The sequence below is a fragment of the Oryx dammah genome, unplaced genomic scaffold, assembly GCF_014754425.2.
Source record: "Oryx dammah isolate SB20612 unplaced genomic scaffold, SCBI_Odam_1.1 HiC_scaffold_22, whole genome shotgun sequence".
NCBI classification, from domain to species: Eukaryota; Metazoa; Chordata; class Mammalia; order Artiodactyla; family Bovidae; genus Oryx; species Oryx dammah.
Window position 1 is genome coordinate 21010833 of NW_024070206.1, and position 26068 is coordinate 21036900.

A 26068-nucleotide genomic window follows, 5' to 3' on the forward strand; every position below is an offset into this window, starting at 1 on the left:
GCCCATGGGACACTCTGTACCTCCCTGGTCCTAGACCTGACGGCAGGGACAGGAGATCCTTTGTGGGGGATATTATTTTTTTTTAAGTGGTGTGGACATTAGCTCACACCTGTAAGGCAATTACATCTTTTCCAAGTGAATTCATTCTATCAAAAAATGAGAGCTGGTCTCTGAATGCCTTTCAAGTGCCCAGCTCTAAGTGGCAGGTTGTGGAAAGTATAAAGAGATAAAAAATACAGCCCTTGGAGTAGTAGATACAAATATTTCCACACCTATTTCATAGTAGACACAGGTAACTATCTCCAGTACAACACATTGTAAGTCTAATGACTGAACTCTTGAAAGGGCCAGGTACAACTGTCTGCAGCTGAAGATAGTGAGATTTTATCTCAGGGCCTGAATATTGCTGAACTTTATTATCCTTTTTGTCCTTGGCCAGTTTTGATTCATACAAAGACCTCAGCAAACAGTGCTCAAAACACATGAAGTGGAGACCTGGGGCCACGCTGAAGGAAACCACCCCGTCTTGAAGGTCCACAAAGTGCCCCCATGACCTATGTGAACCTGTGCCTGAAGTTTCTACCACATCTGCTTTCATGCTGATGATAGATGATCAATAACCCAGGGCAGGAACTCAGACTGAATCAGCTTCCTGGCATTTAGCTCTTCTAGTCACATCGGCGGTCTGCTCTTTTCCTCCACTCCTGCTCACAAAGGGCACCAACGACCCACTGGCTGGGTCTGAGGCAGAGAAGTGGACAGACGCATCTGACAGTGGGAACAAGACGGATGACGCTGGTGTGAGTGGGCCGGCCTCTCTCCAAACAGTGACACGGAAGTGAAACCTTTCTATGACTCGGGCCAAAAGAAAAGGCTGATTAAAACTGCTTTTGTAAACGGGCTGAAAAACCATGAGTCTATTTTACTTGCAATGGAAAGGGCGACTAAATTAGAAACGTATACTACAGGTGAGAACTGAATATATGAGAGTATGGCCTTTCTGTGAGAAAGTAACTGCTTATCTAAAGATTAAAGCAGCCTAACGGCTTGTTTCTCTGAAAAAAAGCTGGACCTCCATCCTGAACACCCTTTAGGCCAACTCTGGAGAAATTTCTAGGTGGATTCAAGAGCCAAGCAGAGAAAATACCAAAAATTCAGGGCCCCGGCTGGCTGACCTAAAGGATGAGGAGACTTCTCAGGCAGAACAAGCTCTGGAGGGGCCGGTGGGGTTGGTGGGCTGGGGCGGTGGGAGAGCCGGCGATGTCGGGCGGTGGGGAGCCTCTGCCACTGCTTAGGCAGGGGGCGGTCACTGAGGGCCAGGTCATGGTACAGACTCTAGAACGAGTCAGCCTGTTCCTGCTGTTTCTCCAGCAACACTTGGAAGGACAAGTAGCCAAGAAGGCAGGCTGTGGGGTTACCTTGGGAGTCAGTGAACAGGTGGAGTCAGACCTCTGCCCAGGATCTAGAACAGAAGGTCCTCCATAAACAAACACTGCAGCCTTTTCGTTCCTCAGTGGGGACCTGCTTCACTAGCTTCCATGTGTTATGTGTTGTTCAGCTGCTCAGTCATGTCTGACTCTTTGCGACCCCATGGACTGCAGCACACCAGGCTTCCAGGTCCTTCATCATCTCCCTGAGTGAGCTCAAATTCATATCCATTGAGTTGGCTATCTCTCTGAGTTTGCTCAAACTCATGTCCATTGAGTTGGTGATGCCATCCAACCATCTCATCCTCTGTCGCCCCCTTCTCCTTCTGTCCTCAATCTTTCCCAGCATCATGGTCTTTTCCAATGAGTTAGCTCTTTGCATCAGGTGGCATCAGTTAGCTTCAGCATCAGTCTTTTCAATGAGTATTCAGGGTTGATTTCCTTTAGGATTGACTGGTTCAATCTCCTTGCTGTCCAAAGGACTCTGAAGAGTCTTCTCTAGGACCACAGTTCAAAAGCATCTGTGTGGTATGCTGCTGCTGCTGCTGCTAAGTCGCTTCAGTCATGCCTGACTCTGTGTGACTCCATAGACAGCAGCCCGCCAGGCTCCCCCATCCCTGGGATTCTCCAGGCAAGAACACTGGAGTGGGTTGCCATCTCCTTCTCCAATGCATGAAAGTGAAAAGTGAAAGTGAAGTTGCTCAGTCGTGTCTGACTCTTAGAGACCTCATGGACTGCAGCCTACCAGGCTCCTCCATCCATGGGATTTTCCAGGCCAGAGTACTGGAGTGGGGTGCCATTGCCTTCTCTGATCCATGTGGTATATATGACATTAAAAAAAAGATCTCTGTCTGCTTTAAGAGTCACATGAAAGAGAAAGAGAAATTCCTTGGGGCTTATTTCATGAGAGCTTTGCTGATATACTGACAAAGATTCTCTCCACGGCCAAAGCCTAGCCAGACTCTTCTGAGTCCTTCTGACACAAAGGAATATGTGTGTCCTGAGGATGATGTCCAGAAAAGGCTGATCACACACTCTCATATCTTTTTCCATGTGTCACCAGTCCAGTGAGTCACTGTTGCTCCCATGGGAAGGAGGGGGAGTGACAAGGATGTTGCTCTGGGACAAAACCCCAGGAGGCTCCTCTGAGTCTCTTCTCACCAGGCCCCCACCTGGGCTCACAGAGACTTGAACAAAGATGAACATAATTTCTAACAGCTCAAGGCTGCATCCCTTGGGAACTCTAGTCCCCTCAAAGTGCCTGCCTCAGAAACTCAAGGCTGCCCAAAGAACTGACTATGGATTCCAGAGACCCCTGAGGACAGCGTCCCAGCTCCTAGCTTCTGTGCAGTGAGAGAAGTCTGACAGACGCCAGTCAGATGGTGCCAGATGGTGTCACATGGACCAACGTTTCATCTCCCTGACCCTACTGAGTTCCCATCATCTACTCCCCACTCTCTCATCTTCCTTGTAAAGTCCCAGTCACCTCTGAACAAGTCAGACTGGAGCTCAGCTGAGTTCCTTACAAGTTAGTAGTTACTGAATAAAATCTGTTTTCACCACTTTGGCCGATGCTGGGCTGTGTTTATCTTTGACGGTACAGGCATCTGGTACATGTATCTTTTTCAAAAACTTCAAATTTTATGTAGAAATAACTGTTGGCTAGTTCTCTATTATGTTTAGTACTAATTATATCTAGCAAGTAATTTTTCATGGTCTAGACATATCTCAATTGTACTCAAATCCCAGAAGTCACTTTGTTTATAAACACTCTACTATATGGATCTTATCATTTTAAGATGTAGGATGCCGGGAGCCAGCACAGGAGATCCCACCCATGACAAGGTCATGACAAGGTCATGTGGAAGAGACCTGACAAGCAAGGTGGATCAGGACTTGAGGGACCCCCCAGACCTACTCGAGCATCTAACCCAAAACCAGAATCCATCTGTCTTACTATTTCATGCCTTTCACCAACTCTTCTGACATTAATAGGGGGCCATCCCCGACCACCTTTCTCTGGAAAAAGTTAACTTAGGGCTTTACTTAATAAGTCTCCTGGACCTGAAAGGAATATTTCAATTTAAACCCCCCTGTTAGCATTCTAGCTTGCCTGACAGGTTTATCCAGACTCTTGCAGCTATGCATGTGATTATTCAAGCCTCCCAACTGTGAGAGGCACGGGAAGCCTAAAACGTTCTGAAAATATAGAGCCTTTCAAAGAGTTAAAAGCTATTAGAGTAGTGCTGGTGTAGGATTTCATTGTTGAGCCAATGCTTGCTGCTAAGTTCCCATATCTCTTATCCACTGTGCACCTGGGAGTGCATTAGTTAACATAGTTGGAATGTAAGAAAAACAAGAAGTAGCCTTGAAATTAACCATATCAGACCTTTGAGCTAACTGGTTCTTTTTTTGTTGTAACTCACTGCACATTTGCTCCATGAGAATGTAACTCTGTTTAATACTTTCTGAGGCTGACATAGATTAGAAATATAAAGAAAAAACACTTCAAGAGAAAATAAGTTTTCTGGTTGAGCAGCCTTTATCAAAAGAGGGTCATAAAATGTTCACAGGCCTCCAAGGCTAGAAGATAATGTACACAACATTGTTTATGGGAAAGGTATGCAGAAAAAATCCTGGTTTCGATAAAGACAAAACAGATGTAATGTTTGGGCTGACTCTGTATGACTTTGCATCTTTCATTTCCCATTATGTACAAGTCACAGTATAAAAGCTTCCCTGAAAAATAAAGTGATGGACCAGGACCGGTTCCACAAAAGCCTGGTTCCCCCGTGTCTTTCTTTCTTTCTTTCTTTCTCTCTCTTACTCTCTTTTTCAGACTGATCCTTTGGAGCACAAAGGCTCTCTGCATCCACTTTCCTGCCTGGGCTTCTAAGACCTGAACGGGAAGGCTCTCTGCATCTTCACTCCCTCGGGAGACCAGGAGGGCACCTGCGGCCTACGTGAACAGAGCAAGTCCCTTGTCTTGGGGCTTTATTGGCTTTCTGTGTAAACCAAGGAATTTCAGCCTCTTTCTCTCCTCTGTTTTCTTATCTGCAACATTCTTTCTTTATCTCTCTCTAAATCTCTTCGCTGACACCGTCACGCTTCGGATACCCTGGATCCAGCTGGGGCAGGAACCCGGCAGTAGGGCTTAACCAAAACAGATGATAAAAAGTATTTGTTGAAGGAACTCATTCTCCATAGCATCTCAGAGCTGACCAGGGTTTTAAATCCTAAACAGAAATATCTTAATATAAAATAAACAGCCTAGTTATTTATAAAGTGAAGTAAAAAAAAATCTTAAAGAGAAATATCTAGCATGTGCAGTTGTTACTTTCTTCCCAAAGCAGTTCTATATTACAGACAATTAATAAAGGAACTAAGAGAACCAAGTAGAAAGCAGAAGCATTTCCAGTTTCTAGAATTTTCTCTGTGTGCTCTCATTAGAGTATAAATTTTAAGGTAAGACAGGGCCTTTATTCCAATTATATATTCTGTTCTTTTTTACAATTCCCTAACTATAGTAGTTTAGTAAAGCATTGTGTTTTTTTTTTAATTGTGTGTTATAACCCATTAGTGGGAAATGAAATCAGCTTAGTAGGTAGCAACTAAATTTTTTTTAAATAAAGATGAAACAGAATAAGATAGGACAGAATAGAATAGGTCAGAGTGCAGCTTATCCAGGTAGCAGCACTGGTAGGACAATTTCTAAATCTTTTGCTTCAGTTAAATGTCTGTGTCCGTGTGTATATCAGTGGTGATGTATTCTTACAGTTGATTGAATCAAAAATTTTTAAGAAACAGTCCCAGTGTGATGCCAGACCAGCATCCTGCATCTGAGCTCCATTCATTTAGTGAATTAAACCAGCTAACACTCATGGGCTATTTGGTTGTGTCTGACATGGAGGTCAGTGGGTTGCTTATGTTCTCTGCGCAGAGAAGGAAGGGGGTATACTATCTACACAGGGGTGGACCAAGCCAGCATGGATTACATCCCGGGATCCAGGCTGTGGAAGACTCACTGTCTTATCACTATTTCCTTTACCTACAGCATCTGACAGCATTTGTAGCAGCAAAACATCAGCACAATTAAAACAAAACAGACCAGAAAACTGCTGAAGACATCATTCAGAATGCATCCCTTGTGATTTCCTGCTGACTTCTGGAAGGGCCTGCACTGATCTGGTAAACACTGCGTCAGAGATGTGAAAGATTCAGAAGAGCCCCATGGACCATTTTCTAAGCAACTCAACTCCACAAGAAAGGTTTCAAAATTCGTGTCCATTGCCCCCATTGCTACAAAGCTGTTGCCTCTTCTCAACTGTGCAACAAGTCTAAGAGTCATTTTTCATCCATGAAAGCATGTGTGTGTGTAGGTTTTGGTGTTATGTGTGCAAATGTGTCTGATGCCAAGAGTCTGGGCAACCCTAGAAAGTAAATGTATTTGTGGGAGTCAGTGCCCTCCCTTGACCTGGCACACAGAAGGTGCTCGATTAATGTCAATCAGTGATTGAATGACTGGGCTCTAAGCTTGCAGTGCAACTCATGAATAAATCTATTAAAAAAAAAGACAGAGAACACAAGCTACTTGCTATCCAATGGATTAGCTGATGCAAATGGAAAAATAAAAAAAAAATTAATTGAGCCTGAATTTATCTGGGGAAGAGGAACCATCACCAACAGCAGCAGGAAGTACTATAAAAAATGACAAGAATAGTTCTGCACTAGTTTTGGGGGCTTATTCTAACACTCCACCATTTTCATCCCTAATAAACTAAAGGAAATGCTGGGGATCACTTGCAGCCCTTAAAAGAATAGCTACCATATACTTCAGCTACATCTGTTTCCCCTGCAGACTAGTTCCAAAATAATAAGGTGCCCTGGATCTGAAAGCCTCGTAAAAGAGGCTGATTAATGAGGTGTCTTTTTAATCATGTAAGTTTTAGAAAGAACATGATATTCAAAATGTCCCTTACTTCATTCCTAGTAAACAATGGGCTAAACTCAAAGGTAGTGGCTTTAGGGAAAATCTCAAAAAGGGTTATTTAACTGTATTTCCTACAGGTACTGGTTTTACAATAGTGGGGCTGACCTGTTTTTAATGTTTGCTGGCCAGAGATGGGTGCCAACTCAGACAATGGGGAGGTCAGACTTGCTGAAGAGCCCAGATTACCTTCCAGGTGATGGACACTGAACACTATGCAGAGAACCATGGGCGAGGCCTGACAGGTAAAGGTTTCCGGCGGAGAAGATCTATATAAGAAAAGACATGATCTCCTAAGGAAATCTACTGTTGGGAGGAACACGTCACGCATTCAGGATAACAGCGTCTCTGTGACAATCAGAACGTCACCCAGTAAAAGAAATTCGCTTAAAAGAAACTTGAAAGCCAAGGCAGCAGAACTTTTAACAAGTTTATAGCTTTTAGGCTCTGAAACAGAGGCCTGGAAATATGTATGGAATTACAGCAGGGGAAGAAGTAAAATTATCCTACATTTCTTTAAAAAGCAGTCTATAGTTTTCCTGAGTCTCAGCTGCTTGATTTTCTAAAATACTAAGCTCACAGAACAGTTTAAACCTCCATCAAAAATTCTTACTACGAGTTAAGCTTTACTTTTTTTTCCCCCTGAATGGTAGGGTATATTCCTTAATTTCATACACACAAAACAGTTGCAGGAGTGGGAAATCCTACGGAGAGCAGCTGTGTTTCTTACTTGGCTTGCGTCATGCCTACAACTCATGCAGTGAACTCCCACACTGGTGATGCTCTGAAAGCAGAGTTAAGAGTCCTGCCCACGTGCTGGTGTTAGAAATCTTGATGATGGTGTGCTTATCTTGCAGGACCAAAGCTAGTCTTCTGGCATGCTCTAACTACTCACCTTTGATGTGCAAGAATCTACCGGATTCCTTTCCTATGTGAGTTTATATGTTTGTCCACACACCTTTAGAGGGATGGACAAGCTAACGCTGCTGGTATAAAGAAGCATGCAGTTCAATTATGCGACTCTCAGCCATTCAATTTTTTAAAAACTTCCATAAATTATTCAGTGCATTTGACTTGCAGATTTGTCTCTGCTGTCTATAAACAGTGTGCTTTGAAACAAGGATCTGTAAGGAATGCAATCGACTCTGCTCTACTGGTGGGAACTCAAAAAGCCGTCTGAACAGCGTCACCCAAACAGTTTCGAGTGGCTTCATTTAATGAAGGCAGACGAGCCTGTGGCTTGCTATATGCGTGTGCAAACTAGACCCTGCAAGGTGAAAACAGACCTCTCATGCTCAAATCTCGATGCCTTTCTAGATTAAAATGGATAACTGGGGAAACATCTTTATGTGTTTTGATAGAGATCGACTTTGATGGCACTGCCATGGCAAATCCAGCAAATTTCATTCCGTATAACGTTAAGCTAGAGAGGAGCATACCGACAGACAGACAGACAGACAATGAGGTCATGCGGCGGGGCTGTGCTGGATGCAAGGGACACAAGTGCACATAGAACAATGAGCACACCATGGCATCAACGCGGGCACACGTCGGCACCAAGAGTCGGAGACACTGCCAACGAGCCTTAGAGTGAAGGCGGAGATGCAGAGGGGAGACAAAGCTGAGAAAAATGAGCAGGAGATGGGCAAGATGACTCGTCTGTACTTGAACGTCTGACCTGTCAGCTGGTCGTCGCCTGCAGCAGGGGCGATGCGAATATGAGGTGTCGTAAGCTGAGTCACGATTATCGCAGCTATGGCAAAGGAAGATCCCCAGGTCAGCATGCATGAGGGAAGAAAAAGCCAGACTGAAGCTAGGCTAGCAAGGAGAATCTCCATCCGCATATCACATCATCTCAACTTTCTTCCAACAACAACAAAAAGAGAAGGAGATGAGAAAACAACCACAGCGAGCTGTTGAATGTTCTGAATCCGTTTCCCTTAGACAGGCTTTCATCAGGCAGTTAGCTTTCTATATAGTTGCAAGCTTGGGCTGAGATTCTGGTTAAATTGACTATAGGAGAAAATAAAAACAAAAAGTAAAAACATTAACTCTGAAGAAAGAGCTAGACTGAATAGTGTCTTTAACTGCTACTGAGTAGAGGGTAGAAAGATTCATTGCAAATTCTGATGATCCAAACTTGCAGCTTTCAAAATGTATTAGGTTATTTAAAATTCTTCTGCTTAAATCACAATATTTGCTCTTCTCGTTAAAATCACCTTTGTGGAGAATACTATCTTCTTTCACTAAAAACATTTTTATGATGAGAAATTTCTCTGATCACTAAATTTTGTGTAGAGCATTTCCATTTAGGAAGTTTATTTTGTCACATTCAGGGAAAGAAAAAAAAAATGCATCTCAAAACACCAGTTGAAAACAAAAAGACTAATCATTGCCTTTGCTCTAGTTATCATGGTTGACATGTGACCAGAGGAGTGATTAAGAGCCTTGAAGCAGAGTAGGCGGGTTGCTCAGTTTGCCTAAACAGCTCAGCAGCTGAGTTTAAATAGTTAACATTTATGACACACAGATATTGAAAAAAAAATAAAGAAAATTAAAACGTCAGTTCTAACACGATACAGCTGGAAAATGATGCAAAGAAAAAATATTGGAGAATTAAGGACAGGCTTACATGAACGATTACTAATTTACATGGAACAGCCTGGGTGCTGTTAGAAATGTGGCAATGAGTAAGGGACATAGATCATCTACCATCTGCAGACAATTAAACCCCAAACTGCCAGTGCATAATATTTTGAAAGATCCCTCTGCACCGTTCAACTAGTGCTTCTCCTTATAACAAAACAGCAGCAGCCACTGGCTTTAAAAGTGGTAGCATCATCTTTCACGTGTTATTAATGAAAACTTTTTAGTGTCGCTCAGTGATATGAACAAACTTAACAGTTTGGTCAGAGAAGGGAAAACTCTCAAAGTATTACAAAGAAATTTTTTTCTGGTTTGACACAGCATGTGACTTTGTGAACTGATGTAATGTACTGCAAATAGTAAAATGATATTTCTAAGACTTGTGACAAAGTTGGTACTAATTCCAAGTTTATACACAGAACACTTGCTTCTAGATACTGGTGTTCAACCAACATTCTTGTGAGGTTTTCCATTAACTACAGGAAAATCTGACCCACTCTACTTCTAAGAAAAATTATATTGTATCCATAAAAACTGAACATCTGTCCGATACTGAAATTGGTAAACGATAATGAACAAAAAGATTTTTGAGAAGACCTATGTCAGGCAGTCATGCATTCACAACTCAAAGGAAGGTCAGCTGAAACCTGTGGCTCAAAACTCAAACGGAAAAGTCCAGGATTTTCTATCTGATTATGTTCTGCTTTGTAAAATGTTCCTTTGTGACTATTATTCTTAGTTACAGGGCTTGATTTTATTACAAACTACTATATAATAGGGGTAAGACAGCCCACTGCTTGCCTTTGCAAATAAAGTTTTATTGGTACAAGGCCATGTTCCTTGTTCACCCATGATGATGGCTGTTCAGGCACATCAGAGGCAGGGCTGAGGGGCTGAAATGGAGATGCTGTGGGTTCGTTGGGAAGCCTGAGATATTTACTGGCTACTCTTTACAGGAAAACTGGCTGCAGTATGTCTCAAATACAAAAAGAATGCACTATAGGAGAGAATACTGCTACAACCCGATGCCTTAAAGATGGCATCTGGTCTGATCAACTGAGGGTCTCCTTTAGGGACAACGGTACACACAGCACAGTAAACACCACGCTGCTGTGTCACTTACTGGTGGTGGGGTCTTCTGGAATTTGATGAATCAGCAGTCACCAAACTACGCTCTATATAACTCTAGGCTTCCTTGAGAAGTGAGTTTGAGTCAAATACATTTAGAAACTTTGGGGTTGAACAAAGCTATAAACAGGTCTCTTTTTCTTAGGAACTTCTTGGGACCCTTAATACACTCAAGACATACATTATGAAGACTGTTTCAGACTGAGAAAAGGAAATATTTTCTCTGTAAAACAGAGCGGCAAATGTGTATCATATTTACATTTCTATTTCTAAATCCATAGCCAAATGACAGCAGATTAGCATATATGAGCAGCCTTGCTATATAATTTGTTTTCTCGCGTGTTGAATATGAGTAATTAAAAGGAATCTTAATTAGCTTTACATCTCGACAGACATTCTTTTCAGTTCTTCTTTTCAGTGTACTTTCATTCTGTAGCATTGTGGCCTAGAAAGGATGGCATTTCTTTGAACAAAACAGTGAACAGAAAAACAGTCTAGAGGAACTTCTCAAAGAGCCTAGTGATTAAAAAAAGAAACATTCACATTTCTGAATATAGTTAGAAACTGTATCAGGACAATAGAAATCCTTCAAAGTTTCCTGAAGGTCTCCCAGCAAAGCACATTGCCATACAAATGTAAGTTAAAGACTACACTTAGAAACAGTGAAGCATTTGTGCACAGAAAATTCACCTTTAAAATACGACATTAAAATAATGGTTTTGTTTTCTTTTTCTTTAGGATTTATATCTGACTATATAATACTTTTGGAACGAATTCAGCGTGTGTTTTCATGCAGCTTTTGTCTCGATTTCTAGCTATACTGCTGTTATTCAAATCACAGCAAGGACAGGAAGACAAATGACACCCTCCCCCAAATACCGAAAACAAACAAAAACCTCCAAATTTTTATTAACTCAAAATCTTCAAAATTTAAAAAGTGATACATTTATACTTGGATATACGTCTATACTTAGAAGTCTTATAGATTATACTCTGCCTGATACAATAGGCCCTCAAATATTTTTCGTCCTCTTAAATTTGCTGAGGCTTGTTTTGAGTCCTTGAACATGCTCAATCTTAGAGCATGTTTCATGTGCACTTGAAAAGAATGTGTACTCTGGTTTTTCTGGATGTAATGTCCTGAAAATATCAATTAAGCCTAACTGTCCTATTGTATCATTTAGGATCTCTATTGCCTTATCAATTCTCTGTCTGGAAGATTTGTCCATTGATTTGAATGGAGTGTTAAAGTCTCCTACTATTGTTTTATTCCCATCAATTTCTCCCTTTATGTCTGCTAGTATATGTTTTATGTATTTAGGTGCTTCTATATTAGGTGTATATAAGTTGACAACTATAATATCCTCTTCCTGTATTGATACTTTAATCATTACACATATCCTTCTTTATCTTTCTCTATAGACTTCGTTTTAAAGTCTATTTTGTCTGATATGCACATTGCGACCCCCCTCCCCCACCTCTTGGCATTTCTGATTGCATGACATATCTTTTTCTGTATCCTCACTTACAATCTATGTGTGTCCTCAAATATTTTTAAAAAATAAAAAGTATAACAAGTTTCCAAATGTATCTATTGTCAAGGAGAAACATAGCTGGCATCATGTCATGGAAAACATTATTTTATGGGAGATTAAGGCAAAGTATACAGTTTAAACTAATTATTGTATCAGTTGGAGTGACTATACCTCATTTAAGACAAAAATTCTAACTGACTAACAAAACAGATTTTTACTTTTAAGTGTATCCTCTCAGTTTAGAGTTGATTATCAGCAAAGTCTTCCAAAATTAGCAGAAAGGAGTTTCCACCCTACTAGTTATTATAAGGCAGCCATAAGGGATGTACACTGATTCCTAAGACACAGGTGGATCAAGTGGTCTTAAAAAGAATTCAACTATAAACATGTGAATGTGATTAAAAATCAAAAATAAAAACTAGGAAAATTTCTATGTATTCTACCATAAAGATTAAAAAGAATTCTATGAATTGGGAGTGTAACCTCCAAACGTCAAGTATTAATATAGTGTCATCATACAAAGTCTTTTTATGTAAGAGACAGAATATTCTGGAAAGAGTTTGCCTATAGCTAACAATCAAAATAAAGCTATATATACTTATGAGGAAATTAGATATATATATTAAAAGAGGATATATAAAAATGCAGGTGATTCTTCAACATATAAAGACATGTAATAACACATCTTAGGTATTTTCCTGTGTCCAGTTTTTAGGAGGCTTTATATTTGAAATGACTAGTGCCAAAACACACCCTTGAAATATGATTAAAATAATCACTACATTAAATTTCAAATTAGCATGAAATACATCTTTAAGAGACATATCTGTGTTTGAAATTACAAATTAGTTCCTTGTGGAAAAAAATCTACTTCCATACTTGCTCTATAAAGATACATGTCAACAGTTGTTTCATGAAAACATTGAAATCTTTGTAAATTCAAAATGCTGCTTAGGATAGTGTCTGAAAATTCAGTTAAACCACTATACTGTCAGCAGTATGTGGCAGGAACAGTCAAGATGTCTGAACTCTTTTAAATTTCAAACATCTTTATGATATGGTGTCAGTAACATAATCAGACCTGCCTCTTTCTCTGTTTTGACTGGTCAAGATGGAATGGCTTCCTTCATTGCAAAATCAATTTTAGTATCAATCAGAAAAAAATTATCTGAATATAAAGGTGATGAAACATTAGATGGTGCAGTAAAGGAAGGTTGCTGAATCTGTAAATGTAGAAATTAATGAAATAAAATAGTATCAAACATTGTAGTTTCACCCACAAGGAGTGTATTTCCCAAGGTTCCCTTGTTGGTGATGATTTTATGAACAGGAATAACAATAACAGGATGCAATGAATATTAAAATCTATTTCCCTCTTTCTCCCCAAAGTTTGTTTGATAGAATAGAGTTTACTGCTGTGTAAATGTTTGCAAATTGACTCAGAAAATCTGAGCGGGGAAATATTTAGTCAATCAGGTCATCTGATTGCTTAATCATCCTTTGGTGAATTGAAAAACAAATTATAATATTGATTAAATCTAGTTGATGATGGAAGAAAACCATCCAAATCACCATCTAATTCAATCTATTGTGAAAACAGCAAACATCAGATTTCCATGTTTACTAGTGTGTTATTTATATAATTACCTAACTATGCAAATGAACAAGATAGCAGATATTTTGTTGTTTTGAGTCAACTGGGCACTGACTCAGTTTTAGTAAAAATGAGGACAGATACTTGTACACTGCAAAAGCACGAGTGGCCAGAGGTCTGCCGGGTGAAAGCCAGGAGATCCAGGGAAACACTGGTGTGGGAGTCCAAACACCTGGGATCAAGCCTTGACCCACAGATTATTAGATGGGTGTCACTGGCAGGTCAATTCGTCTCCCCAAATATGCATTTTTTTCATCTCCGAAAAATAGCAATTAGCGTCTCTGTTTTCACAGTAATTTAGAAGAAATAAATGAGAACATGCATATGAAAGCAATTTTAACTTTCAGCTGTGACATGAAAGGCAAGGCATTATAAATTAGGCATTCTGGAACTGGGTTTTCAGAATTCAATAAAGCAATGTGAGCATGGGTCATGATCTGGAGGCCTAAGACGGTCAACACCTCACTCAAAGGTCTTATCATACTGTAATAATTAATAGTTAAAAGTGAATTACAATTTAGAAAACACATCAATGTCTCTAGCTCCATTAAAAAAAATTAATTTAGCCCTACAAATAAAGGCTCTTAATCAAGTACAATATGATATAAAGAATTACTTTAAAATCAATATAAGGAGATTCTTGGAAATAGAGCTATGAGCCCATGAGGACAAACAAAATATGAATGAGTTAAGTACATCCCACAAGGCCTGACACATAACAGGAAACCAAGGATATCTCTCAAGTCAACGGGATAAAGAGGTCATGGTATCTTCAGGAACTGAGAATTTTGAAAATGCTGATGGGCACCTGTAATCTATTTAAACTCTGTTGCCTGAACGTCAAACAACAAAAACAACAAGATATTTTCATCCAACAGAAGTCATCAAGGGGCTGTGATCTGACGAAACCTGGGGCTTTCTGCCGTCCTTTCTAAATTCAGCCTCACGGCACTTGCTCCTTGTCCTCATGTCTCGTCTAACGATTTGAAAGAGTGTATTTAACTACAAGTGTTCATGTATGCTGCCTTGTTCTCATGTAGCTTTGGACATTTCTAAAGGCATTTATACACTCCCATGGGATGGTTAAAAGCACACTGCAAGGTTGACAGGATGAGGTCACAGCGTGCATACACACACACACGCATGCACACACACACACCCCTGCAGTCTCTTCGTTAGGTGGTGCAGAGCTTATGCTGATTCACCCTAATCTACATCTCTGCCTTGATCACATCTTTTCAGGATTATAACCAGGCCTGGGAAACAGAAGGGCCACAGTAACATCTCCTGGTCCCTGGGTTGAGAGAGACATACATCCCCAGTGAGAAGAGCCCAAGCAGACTCTGCTTTACAGATTATAACTAGATAATTGCTTTAAAAGGCTTCCTTGGTGGCTCAGCATTAAAGACTCTGCCTGCCAATGCAGGACACTTTGGTTTGATCCTTTTGGAAAGGTATCCTGGAGAAGGGAATGGCAGCCCACTCTAGTATTCTTGCCTGGAGAATCCCATGGACAGAGGAGCCTGGCAGGCTACAGCCCATGGTGTTGCAGAAGAGTCGGACACAACTTAGCCACTAAACAACAAATTGCTTTAAAACAGCAGGAGGTAATTTACTGTCCTGCATCTGAAGTTCACTAAACACAGTATTACTAGGTAGGGTACTGTGGTTTAAAACATGGATAGGAGATCATATAAAAAGTAATTCTATTTTAATAGAATTTTAAAAAAAGATAACCACTAAAAACTGCTTTGAAACACAGCAATATGACTTCTTATTTGAAAAAAATCTACATGAAACACAGTTCACTGCCATACAATCCTGGTACATACATAGGAACACACACACGTCCAACACACTTCTTTCAGTGATGTGAACATTTCAAGAAGTTTTGAAATACCATCTAAAATTGGAGAGAACAGAAACCAGAACAACCCACAGTTTCAACCTACCTTTTGTGGCCACTCGGACACAGTCTATTTTGGTTTCCTGTGTTAAATAAAGAGGGGAGAAAAATCACTATTCATGTTTTCTGTGAAACCAATAAAATCTCTGCAGTTCTCCTTAAATACAGATAAGGGGAGGTCTCATTGTTCCAAGTGTGGCATTAATCACCCGTGATTACTCCCTGGACTGTGCTCTGACACTTTCTGGCTCCAGGGATGGTGGTGGTGGTGCTTGTGGGCACCTGTCAGGCGGTGGGTAGGAGCTATGCACAGAACTGCCTCTGCCTGGTGGGGGCCCCCAGCTCCCTTCTCCAGACCCCTCACTGACTCCCTGTGCAAACACTCATGGGGAAAACCTGTCTCCCTGGTTCTCACTGGCCAAAGACAGTCGTGGTGCCGAGACCCACGCTGTGAAGGAAAAACACCACTGTTGAGTCCGAAAAAGTCACCCTTTTCTCTAAGGAGACTTTCTTGTCTCATGAGAGCTCTGGGTCGGTCTAAACAGGAAAGGGAAGAAAAATTCAAAAACAACTTGATAGTTTGTATTTTGTTTTCATCTTATCTTTCTAAAGCTGTTTTCTCTTAGGAAAGAAAAAAAAAAAAAAGGTAACTAATTTAGTCCCAGCTATAGGAAGCATAAACTCTTGTGGCACCAAAGAAATGGGACAGAATATGCTGAAAAGACAGATGTTGTGAATCTCACAAAATTGTAAATGAGCTGAATGTATGTGCTGGAGCTGTGCTGTTTTCCTGTAAAATAGTAAGCTAAGCAGAATTACTAGCCAACTTTTGGTAACAAGTAAAAACTGAAAATAAAAACCATCCCATTGACAATATATTCTTCCTACTGAAACCACGTACAAATATATTTGTTTTTTCCCAGGAATTTCTCCAGGTGAAAATAATTTTTAAAAAGAGAGAATAAAACACATTTATTCCAAGTAAAAACACATAAAAGCATGACTTCCTTTCTTACGACTACAATATGTGATTTGACTGTGTTCGCATTAATAATCCTGAACAGCCTAAGTAAACAGCCATTTATAAAACTTACCCCGTTGGCTCTACTAGCTGCTTGGAAGTAAATTCTGTAGCTTTTATGGGGAAGGAGAGGGGTGTTCCAGTACCCGTTGTAAGTCTTATTATCACCAATAGTAAAGGGCTGAGCTGCTTGGAGGCTGTTGGCTGGGAATTCTGCAGCGAAGTAGTACTGGGAATTCAGTATGGAGGCGTTCTGGAAGTGGATGGGCACTGGGTAGCATTTTAAGATTTCTGTGGTCTTTTTTGTTCTTCGAGGACGCTCTTCCTCGACCACTATTTGGTAGACACTAGAAAAAAAGAGAGTATTCTCAGTGATGGTTTAGGAAAACAGAGCTGAACCCCTTCTGTTCAACTGCACGGACCCATAGGATACCCCAGAGAAACAACAAACTGGACAGTCAGTAATAAGGGCTTAGTGCCTCGTGGACATGGACTCCACACTTGCTCCATGAAAGAGACAGAAAGTGCTTAGAGTTCTTCCACAGAGCTCTCTAACCCCAAATAAGACAATTTCTGGAAGGAGAGAAAATTCACCATAGTTAAAACATTTTTATATAGCAATTTCTGCTGTTGATGTGAGCAGAACACCAAGACAAGGTTCCTCTTATATGGTATTGAAGATGAATTTGTAGAAAATGAACTTGGTTTAACCAATCAATGAAACTATATTAGGTGTAAGTTCATTGAAAAAGGCAACATAATATTTTCTTCAGTGACATCTGTATGAACACCTGTGAATTTTTATCAGGTCACAAGATACAAGGTGTGATGATTCAGGCTAACCAAGGTGTAACTTCCATATATATATATATATATTTTTTTTTAAATTATTATTATTATTATTATTTATTTTTTTTTAATTTATTTTTTATTTTACTTTACAATTCTGTATTGGTTTTGCCATACATTGACATGAATCCACCACGGGTGTACATGCGTTCCCAAACATGAACCCCCCTCCCACCCCCCTCCCCACAACATCTCTCTGGGTCATCTCCGTGTACCAGCCCCAAGCGTGCCGTATCCTGCATCGGACATAGACTGGCAATTTGATTCTTACATGATATTATACATGTTTCAATGCCATTCTCCCAAATCATCTCACCCTCTCCCTCTCCCTCTGAGTCCAAAAGTCCGCTATACACATCTGTGTCTTTTTTGCTGTCCTGCATACAGGGTCATCATTGCCATCTTTCTAAATTCCATATATATGTGTTAGTATACTGTATTGGTGTTTTTCTTTCTGGCTTACTTCACTCTGTATAATCGGCTCCAGTTTCATCCATCTCATCAGAACTGATTCAAATGTATTCTTTTTAACAGCTGAGTAATACTCCATTGTGTATATGTACCACAGCTTTCTTATCCATTCATCTGCTGATGGACATCTAGGTTGTTTCCATGTCCTGGCTATTATAAACAGTGCTGCGATGAACATTGGGGTACATGTGTTTCTTTCAATTCTGGTTTCCTCAGTGTGTATGCCCAGCAGTAGGATTGCTGGGTCATAAGGCAGTTCTATTTGCAATTTTTTAAGGAACCTCCACACTGTTCTCCATAGTGGCTGTACTAGTTTGCATTCCCACCAACAGTGTAGGAGGGTTCCCTTCTCTCCACACCCTCTCCAGCATTTATTGCTTGCAGATTTTTGGATCGCAGACATTCTGACTGGTGTGAAGTGGTACCTCACTGTGGTTTTGATTTGCATTTCTCTAATAATGAGTGATGTTGAGCATCTTTTCATGTGTTTGTTAGCCATCCATATGTCTTCTTTGGAGAAATGTCTATTTAGTTCTTTGGCCCATTTTTTGATTGGGTCGTTTATTTTTCTGGAATTGAGCTGCAGGAGTTGCTTGTATATTTTTGAGATTAGTTGTTTGTCAGTTGCTTCAGCAATTTACAAATTCAATGCAATCCCTATCAAGCTACCAGTGATATTCTTCACAGAACTAGAACAAATAATTTCAAGATTTGTATGGAAATACAAAAAACCTCGAATAGCCAAAGCAATCTTGAGAAAGAAGAATGGAACTGGAGGAATCAACTTGCCTGACTTCAGGCTCTACTACAAAGCCACAGTCATCAAGACAGTATGGTATTGGCACAAAGACAGAAATATAGATCAATGGAACAAAATAGAAAGCCCAGAGATAAATCCACACACATATGGACACCTTATCTTTGACAAAGGAGGCAAGAATATACAATGGAGTAAAGACAATCTCTTTAACAAGTGGTGCTGGGAAAACTGGTCAACCACTTGTAAAAGAATGAAACTAGGTCACTTTCTAACACCGCACACAAAGATAAACTCAAAATGGATTAAAGATCTAAATGTAAGACCAGAAACTATAAAACTCCTAGAGGGGAACATAGGCAAAACACTCTCCGACATAAACCACAGCAGGATCCTCTATGATCCACCTCCCAGAATTCTGGAAATAAAAGCAAAAATAAACCAATGGGACCTAATTAAAATTAAAAGCTTCTGCACAACAAAGGAAAATATAAGCAAAGTGAAAAGACAGCCTTCCGAATGGGAGAAAATAATAGCAAATGAAGCAACTGACAAACAACTAATCTCAAAATATATATTTTTTTAATTGGAGGATAATTGCTTTAGAATATTGTTTTGGTTTCTGCCATACATCAACATGAATCAGCCATAGGTATACATATGGCCCCTCATTCTTGAACCTCCCTCCCATCTCCCATCCAACCCTACCCCTCTAGGTTATCACAGAGCACCAGATTTGAGCTCCCTGTACCATACAGCAAATTTCCACCGGCTGTCTATTTCACACACGGTAATGTACATGTTTCCACGCTACTCTCTCAATTCATCCCGCCCTCTCATTCCTCCACTGTGTCCACAAGTCTGTTCTCTATGTCTGCTTCTCCACCGCTGCCCTGCAGATAGGTTCATCAGTACCATCTTTCTATATTCCACATATATTAAACTAATTGAAGAAGACACAAGCACTCCAATGTTCACTGCAGCACTATTACAATAGTTAGGACACGGAAGCAACCTAGATGTCCATCAACAGAAGAATGGATAAAGAAGTTGTGGTACATATACACAGGGGAATATTATTCAGCCATAAAAAGGAACCCATATTTTCTTATATTCCTTTGCATCCACCATATTCAGTCAGTGGAAAGACAGGACATTAGGAATGCAGAAAAAAAGGCATTTGCATTTCAAAAATCAACAACTTGGAGTCAAAAGAAGTTTCTAAGAGGAAATCATGAACAGATGGGGCCGAGTATTCTCAGAAGATGCTGTGAGTTCAGACGTCCCCTGGGAGAACTGGGTCTCCTGGTTCCTACACACCTTTCTCTCAGCACCCCTTTTCAATGTTTGTGAAATGTGAATTAGCCTTAGGAGAATGGGAGAGACCTTGAAGGGATGGGTTTCTTTACTGAGATGCATACATTTACTAGAATGACGAACTTGTGTGCAGTTCGGTTGGAGAAAAAAAATGATTCTAATATAGAGAAACCTTGGCAGCAGTTTTGAAAAACTGAATCCAGATTAGATTGCAAGTTCTTCTGACAAGGAGATGTATCTTTTTCTTACTTTATCAGAAAAGCACCGCGACTCCCCGAGCACAAGTCTAATTCTGGGGTTGCTCAGCATGGACACTCATTTAAGCTGGGAAAACAGAACAGGAGGGAGGTGCTTTCCACTCCCACCAGCTGGAGTCAGCAAGGGGAGGTCTCTCTCTATGCTCCTGTTCCTGTGAACTTGGGATTTGCACCTGGTGAATCTCCTGTTTCTGGAAGTATAACCACTTAGCACATTCTATTACAGCCATGCCATGCAGTAGCCGTTCAGTTTGTAATTCTGTTTCAATAAAAATTGATGGTTGTAGAACATGAGACGGATTGCTCACTAGGCAGGGAGTCCAGCAGGATTACAGTGTAATGATAAAGGGCTTTCTGAGCAGGAAGGTAAACTCAGAAAAGAAAATAGGACTCTTTCTAACCTCAAGACTTTTTACCATTTCCGCAGGATGTTCTACCAAACCCTGCAGTGTTCTCACCTGCAGGATGGATGCAACATGGAAGGAAGACGTTAGGGAGGAACTTCCTATAGGGGTCAGGGAAAAGGAACCCAGACAGAGGTGAAAGAGGATTCTGACTTCACACCCCCTTCTCTTTGACCCCTTACATCTACAGTCAGATGTGGCAATTATAATATATCTGCCAAGCTCCTGGACACTTCTCCACCAAGTATGGGATTGGCTAACCTTGATGATGGCATGCAACCAACAGAACGTAACAGAAGGACAATGTGTAACTCTCAAGGCTTCAGTCAGAGAAGTGCAAACATCACTGAGAAACTGTGACTCTTCTGCAGGGCCTGATGTTGGGGTGGCCGACAGTAGCATGTGCACCATTTAAGCTCTACTCCTATTTCTGCTAAAACTTGGCTTCTAAATTAATGTCTTTGGATCTTATTTTTTCCGATGAAATGAGAGAATCAGATGGATCTCCAAGGTACATTTTATATTTTTTTTTCAGCATACAAGGACTATTCTTGCAAGATGGACAAATCAAAAAATAATTCATTGCTTTGCAAAGAGATTCTCCATTAAATAACTTTTAACACTGGCTTTCTTCTATTAGAAATCTTTTCCAATTTATTTGATATATGACATGATGTTCCAAATTCCACTTTAAAAACAACTTCTTGGAAGTCTAGTATACTATAATAGATAATGTAGATATATGAAGATTTATGCAAAGAAAAAAATTGTAGAAATTATTTCATACAGGAAATACTAGCCCAGGAGCCTTGCATATGTAGGTTTTATTTTTTGGTTTTACTGAGGAGAAAACTGAGGTTCAGAGGTGAAGTGCCCATTCTCTTTGGAGCACATAGGTAAGTAATAGGTGATGTGGTCTCCTGACCGTCAGACGAGACAGTCACTTCTGTATCTTGTGACACTTAGAATGAAGTGGGCATGAAGTATATATTTTTGAAAACATAACATAATCCAGAAGTAATTTCTACTTTATGTACCTTATATGTAATATATAGGGAGGAAATATACTGATAATTGCTAATAATATGTTTTGCTTTGCGAAAATCTAATATTGAGCCTATTTTGGATTCATTTCCTGAATATACAAGGCCTGAGAGAGGAGGAAATTACCAAGGAGAAGTTCTGTGATAAGATAATGCTGGTTAGATTGCAAGTCTATGCTATACGACCCACAAATAAACAAGAACTGGAGAGAATCAGAAGTTGCATCTCTGTTTCTTCTTCCCCCTCTTCCATCACCTCCACTTCTCACTTTTCATCCGTTTCCACCTCCCACCTTTGCCAGTTTTCATCCGTTTCCACCTCCCACTCTTTTATTAATTCAACAAATATGTTTTGAGCCCCTAGTGTGTGCCAGGCACTGCCCTGCTTTAACTTGAACAATATATTTGACACTCCCTAAGGCTTCCCAGGTGGCTAAGCAGTAAAGAATCCACCTGCCAATACAGGAGACATGGGTTTGATCCATGGGTTGGGAATATCCTCTGGAGAAGGGAATGGCAATCCACCCCAGTTTTCTTGCCTGGAGAATCTCATAGACAGAGGATCCTGGCGGGCTACATTCCGTGAAGTCTCAAAGAGTCGGATACGACTTAGTGACTAAACAACAACAAGAGAAAGACAGTTTCGTTTTGGAATTGAAATGCCATCTAAGTGAATATGAATGAAAAAAATTAATTATTCCAATGAGCAAGTTTATGAGGATCATATGAAAATTCAAGGACTAAATGATTATTTAATGGGCTTGATTTTAGCCAGTCAGCATGTTAGGCCATACATTCTACTCCAGATATATTACTTCTTAAATAGCCACCATCTACTCATCTTCAGATATATTAAAGGAAGAAATAAGTAGACCAGAGCAATTTCAAACCCAGAATGTCTTTTCATCCTTGCTCCACAAGACAAATTAGATTTGCAAGCATCCAGACCTCAAATCTATTTGCTCTTTAATAATTTAAGCACTGAAAGGTCAGGCAGCTCTTTTCTATCCCCCTCTATCAAAGTCCAGGTGCTAATGAAAAATGGCCAAGTCCCTTCTCTTGCCCAGTGGCCACACGCTGCTGGCCCCCGGTTGGAAATTAACACGGTATTGACAGCCAGGTCAACAGTACCTCGACAGAACTCGATGACTGATGTGTTTTTCTTTTGTACAAATAACATCATCCCCACTGATGATTTTCATAAGAACTTTCCCATCACAAGTGTTAGCTAAAAAGCAGCTTTGAAAATCTCACTGTTTGAATGCTTCTCCTAAAAGGATGACTGGAAAAAAAAGAAATTCTCAAGGATGGTAAACCAAATAGAAGTTTCTAGCTTAGTGAGCTGAATTAAAATTCGATTATCTTTTTAATGTATTAATCATATTCCTTTTGTTTATCAGTCACACCATTGCTAACCTTCTTCCACCACTATTCTGGAATTTAAAGTAACACAAAACTTTTCTGCAGCATTTGCAATATGAAAGCACAATCCATTGTGAGGATTAACCTGCCAAAAATGTGACATCATTATATCCAAACTTTCTTATGCAATGAGATTTAAAGTTTAACTGATGCAAGGCTTTCCTACAACAAAACTCTAAGCCTCTTAGAAGGAAAAGAAATCTGCATTTATACAGAATAGCCCTTGAAGTATAACCTAGGAAAGAACATCTGAACATCTTTCATGGACTTTGTTAAACATAAAAGTTCAAATGCGATGAAATGGTTTTGGTATTTTCTAACTTTGAAGAGGTTGAGGATAAGCCTGCTGCAGATGTGAGATTGGCTTTAAAATGTGTGTCCTAATTCTTTTCAAGATTAAGCCTTTAGTTGTAAGTCCATTCTTCTTACCTACTTATTCTGTTCCTTATCAGCATAAAATATTGAAGGGTTATCCAACTAGATGGACTTGAGTGGTGGCTCAGATGGTAAAGAATCCACCTGCACTGGAGGAGACCTGGGTTCGATCCCTGGGTTGGGAAGATCCCCTGGAGAAGGGAAAGGCTACCCACTCCAGTATTTCTTGCCTGGAGAATTCCATGGACAGAGGAGCCTGGTGAGCTACAGTCCATGGTGTCACAAAGAGTCGGACATGACTGAGTGACTAACACTTTCACTATCCAACTAGGTAGCAGAATGTTGGGTAAAGAGGAGAGATGAGGGGAGAAAAGTCCTGATCTATTTCACCACTGCTTCTGGTAATCCTTTAAAGTTGGCGTTTCTCATCATGTCAAAGGCTTAGAACAGTGTTCATTTTGTAACACTTAATAGTAACTTTAACTTGATTTGCCATTTTTGGTAAAAGCCATCTATTTTCTCTTTTCAAAAAAGAATAGAGGGGGAGGAGAAGAGAGACAAGGGGTGATGTTTGGAGACAGTAACATAGAAATTTACAATACCATGTGTAAAATAGGTAGCCAGTGGGAATTTGCTGTATGACTCAGGGAACTCAAACAGGGACTCTGTGACAGGCTGAAGGATGGGATGGGGAGGGAGACGGGAGATAGGTCCAGGAGGGAGGAGACATGCGTGTACCTATGGCTGATTCTTATTGATGTATGACAGAAAACCGCAAAATTCTGTAAAGCAATTACCCTTCAATTAAAAATTTAAAAAAGAATAGAATCTAATATCAATAGCTCCTTGAAGATTAACTCTTTGTGGGGGTGAGGGAAAATGAAAATATAAATTATACGCAAAACAGGTAAGAGAAATGTATAATTCAGGTTTATTTATGGAATAACACAGACTGCATTTCCTTCCTGTTCTTTTTCCAGTCATTTCCTTTCCCCAAATCTGTCAGCATTTACTGAAATGACACGCTGAAGATCAGAATGACCTGGCTCAACTGAACATTTTAAAAAATATTGCCACCAGTTGAAAATTAGGGGGAAAAAAAGTTCAGTAAGGTCAGTGTGTTTATCATCATGCCTAGGATCCATGTAACACGGGAGCTGAGAGCCGCTGAACGAGCATGTCCTGCTTACTGACTCACAGATGAGGTCTGGTCACGTTTCCATGGACGGTGCACCCTGGGTAACACACGGTGCAGCATGAACTGGTCCATGGGGTCGAGTATTCTGTGTCGGCCTCTTTCATTTCTCTTTGTTCTGCTCTGTTCTAGGTAAGACTGGCTATCTACTGCTGTGGCACACTTGCAGGGTACCACAAATAAAACTGATGTTCTTGCAGCTGTAATTCATAAGGAGCTTGCCTGGCATCCCTAAGTTACTTCTGTACTAAATGTGTGTGCACGTGTGTGTGTGTGTGCATGTGGTCCCACATCATACTGTTCTGCTAGTTAGTGATAAATCTGATATCATAAAATATTAATTATAGCTGAAAGGTTGGGCGAGAAATATGAACTCATTTACTGCTCCATATTGTGAACAAAGGGAAGGGAGGAAAAAATCCTACAGTTATGGAGGTTTGGGGTAATAAAAGGACAACTGGAACATTAGACTTGGGCTGAGAAGCTGTGTAAAAGGCCATGTGTTATTAATCTTCACAACAGGCACCAAACTGCGAGTAAATTAGTCCAAGATGGAACATCTTTAAGAGTGACTTCTCCCCCTTTTGACAAGTGAAGATGCTTTCCTTTGCACATTTCATTTCACTTATGTTTATCATAATGTAATCATCACAACTGCATAACAAACACATGACTGTAAAAATTATAACCCAAAGTCCCCTACTATTTTTAAAAGCTGTTTTTCCTAACTTGCTCTAGGGTTTTAAATAAAACTAGAAAAATTGAATACTATCAGAGCCACACTAAATATCTTCCTTGTTGTATGTTTATATCATATTTAATTCAGAATCTTTCAGTCTCTACAAGTATTCACAGCAATAGTGCAGCCAAGTGAGATGTGCACACACGTGTTCTCAGTTGTGTCCGACTCTCTGCAGCCCCATGGACTGCAGCCCGCCGGGCTCCTCTGCCCACGGGGTCCTCCAGGCAAGAATCCTGCAGTGCGTTGCCAGGTCCTCCTCCAGGAATCAGACTCACATCTCCTGCACTGGCAGGTGGATTCTTAAATGCCATCGTCTAGAAGGGGCAAGAGCACAGTGAACTGAGCCTCACACCAGGGGAGTCAGTCCAGCTCTATCACCAAATCACCCCCTGACCACTAGGGTCCTTTCAGCTCTGGTATTTCATAGCTCCTGGTACTAGGTCAGGCAAGCTGTGACATCGATGAGTGAGGAGAAAACTATTTTATCCATATTTCCTTCCTTTCTGTGATATTTATCACATGCAAGCCCTGTAAGAGCTCCAAGGGAGGAAGAAAAAGAGGAACAAAGACCAGACTGTCTCCATCTTGACAAGCACAGCATTGGGGTGTTAGAAGCAGGTTTCTCAAACTGAGAACTGGGACGAGACGCTGATAAGGGTTTGTACCAAGTGGAGGAAGAAGCAGGAAGCAGTCTCTGTCCACATCAAAGTCTCCTGTGGCACAACTGCTCTGGGAACGCCTGGTCCGGACCTGGTGCCCAAACGTTCCTGCTGCTGGTGACACCCAAAGACTGTCCTGTGCTGCCTATGGCCACCAACTTTCCCCCCAAATTAAAGCCAAAGCAACGACAATAAACAAAAGAGAGAACGTCTTTGTGGTCCCAGGGCAAACCCTATTTCACTACAAGCCCCTGGGTGTACAAAGCTCCACCT

General features: G+C 40.4%; 1 protein-coding gene across 6 annotated transcripts in view; it reads right to left on the bottom strand.

Moving 5' to 3' along the window:
• Window positions 1-26068, bottom strand: part of PTPRM (protein tyrosine phosphatase receptor type M) — a 660655-nt gene that overhangs the window by 224961 nt on the left and 409626 nt on the right. For all 6 annotated transcript variants that reach the window (XM_040264647.1, XM_040264643.1, XM_040264646.1 and 3 more), the window contains exons 12-13: window positions 16378-16651; window positions 15330-15366 (exon numbers count right to left, since the gene is read on the bottom strand). In XM_040264647.1, coding sequence (XP_040120581.1) covers window positions 15330-15366; window positions 16378-16651 — 311 coding nt within the window. The remainder of the gene's footprint in view (window positions 1-15329; window positions 15367-16377; window positions 16652-26068) is intronic.